The 5,571-nt window shown below is 40.5% G+C and overlaps 1 protein-coding gene across 16 annotated transcripts in view; it reads left to right on the forward strand.

Annotated features, from left to right (window-relative positions):
* HNRNPC (heterogeneous nuclear ribonucleoprotein C (C1/C2)) overlaps positions 1–5,571 on the forward strand; it is a 56,551-nt gene that overhangs the window by 5,497 nt on the left and 45,483 nt on the right. For 4 of the 16 annotated variants that reach the window (XM_023508778.1, XM_023508780.1, XM_023508774.1 and 1 more), the window contains one exon: positions 1,396–1,421. The exons of 4 other annotated variants lie outside the window; for them this stretch is intronic. Coding sequence is in view for 7 of the 12 variants with exons in the window: in XM_023508767.1 (XP_023364535.1) it covers positions 2,121–2,123 (3 nt within the window). In the remaining 5 variants the exon portion in view is untranslated. Of the gene's footprint in view, positions 1–1,395; positions 1,422–1,457; positions 2,131–5,571 lie in introns of those variants that run through there. 8 more of the 16 variants (XM_023508768.1, XM_023508770.1, XM_023508767.1 and 5 more) reach the window with 7 other exon arrangements.

The raw sequence follows: 5,571 nt of genomic DNA on the forward strand, positions 1-5,571 counted from the left end.
TTTTTTTTTTTTTTTTGCAGTTTTTGACCAGGGCTGGGTTTGAACCCACCATCTCTGGCATATGGGGCTGGCGCCCTACTCCTTTGAGCCACAGGCACCGCCCAAGTGACAGATTTTAAAAGCTGTTTAAAATTTTTAGTTTACCAAATTTGTAAAGAAAAAAACCCAAAGCTGAATATTGAAATGTGAATTCAGCCAGTTATTTCTTTGCACAATGAGCTACAATCTGCTTGCAATTCTTAGTTTAGCTGATGAAACAAGTAGTTTGTTGTGTATTTTTCTTGGAATTAATTGGCAGACAGTGGACCACAGAAACAAATTCTATAAATACCAATTTTTTCACCTGTTTTATGACATTCAATTATAATCTTTTTTCCTTCATCTCTTTTTTCATTATGTCAGTAAGGTGGAATGGTGTGCTCCTTAGTTAAAACATCTTTTCCCTTTACTATAATACCTAATAGGTCTTGAAATTGGATCACACTGATTTTGAGAGTAGATGAGTCATCTTAGTGTTTGTCTAAATGGTAGATCATTCACTTTCAGTCTGTAAATTAAAAACCCATGAATCTGCTTACTTTCCTAATCTGACATTTGCTCACATCTTCATCTGTTGGCCTGGTTTTTCTGTATTTTCTTTGCCCAAACTGATTATATTTGAATGTAGACCTTGAGACCCTTAAGGGTATACTAAGGTGCATGTAGTTAATTTTAGTCCTCTATTCCTGTCAAATTGTGGTGACACACTGGTAGAGGTGATGATTCTACATAGGCTACTCCCATTCCAGTATGTTACGCTTTACCAAAATGTGCTAAACGCAAAAGACAGATACTTCTGTCTTGGGGGTTTAGGGCACAGCATTTCTGAGGAACTCTGACTCAATCTGTCCCTTCTCCTTTCACAGGGCAGCAAGGCGAACCCCATCCCTACTCACTGGAGCTCAGCTTTGATTTTTAACTTCCCTTCCCTACCCTTCCAGAACACACACATTCCCATTCCAAAACTGATTTTATAAAGACATTTTAAATATAATGATGCAACTTGGTGTGCACTATGGCAAATATACAGGTGTTTTTTTTTTAATTGTTTCCAAAAACGGGACCTGGATTTAAGATGTAATTTTTAAAATTTCTATTTTTTTCTGCAGCAGTTGGGTTAGAGGAGGAGGAGCCTTTTAGCCTCTTATAAACTGACCTCTCTACTTCCCTCGTGTATTTTTAAGATTGATTGATTGATGTGAAAGGGCTTTGCTTGTCTGCTACTGAGAGCTTTATCCTTGCGGTTTTTGTGGAAACTGCTTTTGGAAAGAGAAAAGAAATGAACTTTACTGACTTGACATTTTTGCACCTCCCGTTTTTCTAATCTGGGCTATTTTTATTTTTGTTTTTTTACAGTGAGATTTTTTTGATCTTCAGCTACAGTAAGTTATTTCAATTTTTTTTTTACATTTTTCCTGACTTTCCGCTGATTTCCTTTTTATTGTTGTTACTAGTTACTATTATTTATTACTATTATACTTATGATGGTGATGATGATGATGATAATGACACTGATGATTTTTAACCGGATTAAAATCGAGTTTTTCTGAATGTTCGTAAGAATTTCTCCGGCCTCCTGATTGACTTTCGAGTTTTACATCTTGGGAGAGAAAGCGAAGGCATTAGCATTTTTAAGTGGATTGATCACATAAACCTTTTCTCTCCCAACCCCACCCCTGCCCTCATCCCCTTCCCCACACTGGAAAGAATTTTATTGGCTTGTTAAGTCTATGACCTTATTTTTCCTAATCTTTAACTTAACTGTTTTAGAGCATCTCTGGACGTCTGTATTTTTAATTTTTTTTTTTGTTTTTTTATTTTTAATCTTTCATTTGTTAAATTTTTAAACTGTGCTGCAATAAAATGTGTGTGGTACTACTTAAGACCTATGATAGTGATGGCCTTTTCCCGGAAAGCCATCTTTCTCCTGTTTCCCTTGAAATCCCATCCTGCTTTTCCTGTACACAACCCTTCACAAACCACAAGCTGCAGCAACATGGATGCCCAGCCTGGAGCAGCAGCAGCCAGGATGACCTGGAGCCAGGGGGGCCTTCGGAACAGATGCACACCCTTCCTGGGTGATGGTAAGAGGTGTGAGGTCCACTTGGATTCATTACAGAGATAGGAAGTCAACACATTTAAATTCAGTTGATCTGGTGTAGGTCATAGCCTTTGGAGGTGTTTGGATTAAGCCTTTTGTGTGTAAATTTCAAGATGTTTCATAGGGGAGACCACCTCAATTATTTGTAAACTAATGGAATAATAAGAGTTTATAGTTAACTGGGGCTGCTTTGAGAAGAGGATTTTTGATATTTGGAACAAGCAGCCAAAGTTCTACTCTAAATGAAAATGCCTTGTTTTCATGATTAGCAACAATATAAGGATGTTAGTCCCTTAGATCATTGCAAATTTTTTGTCATCTAGAGCATAATCTTTAGGTTTCTGACATTTTTGTATGTCTAAACAAAATGACTAAAATTTAGCATGAATCAAACTACAAGAAATACGCTACAATAAAATGCTTTCTCACTGGAAAATCTTTAAAAATTTGGGAAAAGCTAGTTTTATTAACGCCAAAGCAGGGAAATCTGTCTAACCTCTGTATCTAAATTAAGAACAATCTAGTGCTCACCCTTTTTATAATGGTAACATGGCCCAACTAGATATTGGGGAATCTAATGTTTTTCCCAAGGATGATAAGGAATAATGTGGAAATTAGTAAGGACATGGATAGCCAGAGTTGAGAATTTTGAGCAATCTGTAGTATACATACTATAGTGGAATGTTTTGGTAATCATTGTAGAGTTGATGTAGTACTACGATTTCAAGCTGGGGGAGAATTAGAATGAGATTTGAAGGCGTATTCAGTGCTGTGGTACTAGAGTAAATCACATACTTGCCCCTTTCCTTTAGGCCAAAAGAGTGAAATCTAAAGTGAACTCCAAGGTGGCACCTGTAGCCCAAGTGGCTAAGGCGCCAGCCACATATGCCGGAGTTGGTGGGTTTGAATCTGGCCCGGGCCTGCCAGCTGATGACAACTACAACCGAAAAATGGCTGGGCTTTGTGGCAGGCACCTGTAGTCCCAGCTATTCTGGAGGCTGAGGCAAAAGTATCGCTTAAGCCCAGGAGATGGAAGTTGCTGTGAGTTGTGATGCCATGGTATTCTACCCAGGGCGATAGTTTGAGGTTCTGTCTCAAGATGATATAGAAGAGGATTGGGTTTTTAGAAAAATAGTTGTAAGATTTATTCATGCACTCAATATGTATGAGAGCTGTTTGTACTCGGCTGCTCTCAGTGTGTGGAAGTTGTTCATTATAGGTCCAGTTTGATTTATTCTACATTTTATGGGTTATGTTCTTATGGGTGGGGAGGTAAAAAAAATAATACATACATCTTGAGGGACTCAAGGTCTAGAGACAGATAATATCATTGCGTGATTAGAAATAACCATAGATCCTGTAGGAGCATGCAGAAATAAGCTGGACACAGTTGTGTGTGCCTATAGACCCTGCTTCTTGGGAGGCTGAGACAGAAGGATCATGCCAGGCCAGGAGTTCAAAGCTATAACTGTGTTTGTGAGCAGGCACTGTAGTCAGGTTTTTTTTTCTTCCCCCCAGGATAATTTTATTGATGGCTCTCATTTATTCCCTCCCCAAAGACCAGCTGCAGCCAGATGAAGTGAACATAATCTCAAGATTTTATTGTCTTCATGATAAAACAAAAGATAATTAGAACTGTATCAATTGACCCTTTCTCTTCTTATCTCCTCCCAGTTCAGAATGCTTGTATCTCTCTCTTTTTTTTTTTTTTTTTTTTTTTCGAGACAGAGCCTCAAGCTGTTCCCCTGGGCAGAGTGCTGTGGCATCACAGCTCACAGCAACCTCCAACTCCTGGGCTCAAGCAAGTCTCCTGCCTCCAGGCGCCTGCCCCAACGCCCGGCTATTTTTTGGTTGCAGCCGTCATTGTTGCCTGGTGGGTCCGGGCTGGATTCGAACCTGCCACCTTAGGTGTACGTGGCTGGCGCCTTAGCCGGTTGAGCTACAGGCGCTGAGCCGCTTGTATCTCTTAATAGCTAGCATTCTCTTAGATCTGCAGTTGGATTCCACACACACAAGCCTCAGCACAATCTTCTTTGTAGTTTTAGCCTTTTTCTGGAAAATAAGTGTAGTCTGCCCACCATAGCCGCTCTGCTTCCTATCATAATGCTGCTTTCCCTGGGCATAGAGTCCTTGCCCTTCTTGTTCTGTGTTACTTTGTGGGGCTGGTGCTTGCCACACTTTTGAGCCCATTTTCTCATCCCTAAAATACTGTTCACTCAGACGTTAGGCTTTTTTTTTTTTTTTTTTTTTTTGAGACAGAGCCTTAAGCTGTCCCCCTGGGTAGAGTGCCATGGCATCACAGCTGACAGAAAACTCCCAACTCCTGGGCTCAAGTGAGTCTCCTGCCTTAGCCTCCCAGGTAGCTGGGACCACAGGCGCCTGCCACAACACCCGGCTATTTTTTTGGTTGCAGCCTTCATTGTTGTTCAGCGGGCCTGGACTGGATTCGAACCGACCACCGTAGGTGTATGTGGCTGGTGCATTAGCCACTTGAGCCACAGATGCTGAGCCTTGTTATATATTATTAATGAAATACATGGGCGGTGACCATAGCCCAGTAGGTAGGGCACTGACGACATACCCCAAGGCTGGTGTGATTGAACCCAGCCTGAGCCAGCTAAAACGATGACAATTACAAAAACAATAACAAATAGCCAGGCGTTGTGGTGGGCGCCTGTAATCTCAGCTACTTGGGAGGCTCAGGCAAGAGAATGGCTTAAGCCGAGAGTTTGAGGTTGCTATGAGCTGTGATGTCAATGGCACTACCCAGGGCAATAGCTTGAGACTCTGTCTCCAAAAAGAAATATACACTGTATAGTAACTAGCAAACAATTTGAGAGAATAGGCTAAGAACTGATCGGGGTCTAGGAAATTACCAGTGCTTTCTATGTGAACTTTTTGGGTTAGACATGATGTAATATCATTCTCATTCGGTAGGGAAAAAGATAGGATCTGCATTTCTCTCTATGGAAGTAATCTAATACTGTGTGTCCACCACTGTTAAATTCTGAGTTTGTGTTAAGTTATAAATCATCATAACCTTGAATATATACTACTACCACATTTTGGAGGCAAGAATATTGAAGTATAGAATTTAATTTGACCAAAGTTAGATATAACTAGTAAGTGGTATAGCGTGGATTCAGCCCAGGTAGTAAGGATGTGGATTTCATCTCATAATCTAAATTCTTTGATGGTTTGCATTTTCAAATATTTTGGAAAAAACAATTTTATTTGGTTAAAGTCTCTAAGGAAAAAAAACTGTGGGACTTTTTATAAACTAAATATCATGGCTTGGCACCTGTGGCTCAAGTGGCTAAGGCGCCAGCCTCATACACCTAAGGTGGTGGGTTCTAATCCAGCCCAGGCCTGCCAAACAACAATGACGGCTGCAACCAAAAAATAGCCGGGTGTTGTGGCGGGCGCATGTG

The sequence above is a fragment of the Otolemur garnettii genome, unplaced genomic scaffold, assembly GCF_000181295.1.
Source record: "Otolemur garnettii isolate 467f Iridium unplaced genomic scaffold, OtoGar3 scaffold00276, whole genome shotgun sequence".
NCBI lineage: Eukaryota > Metazoa > Chordata > Mammalia > Primates > Galagidae > Otolemur > Otolemur garnettii.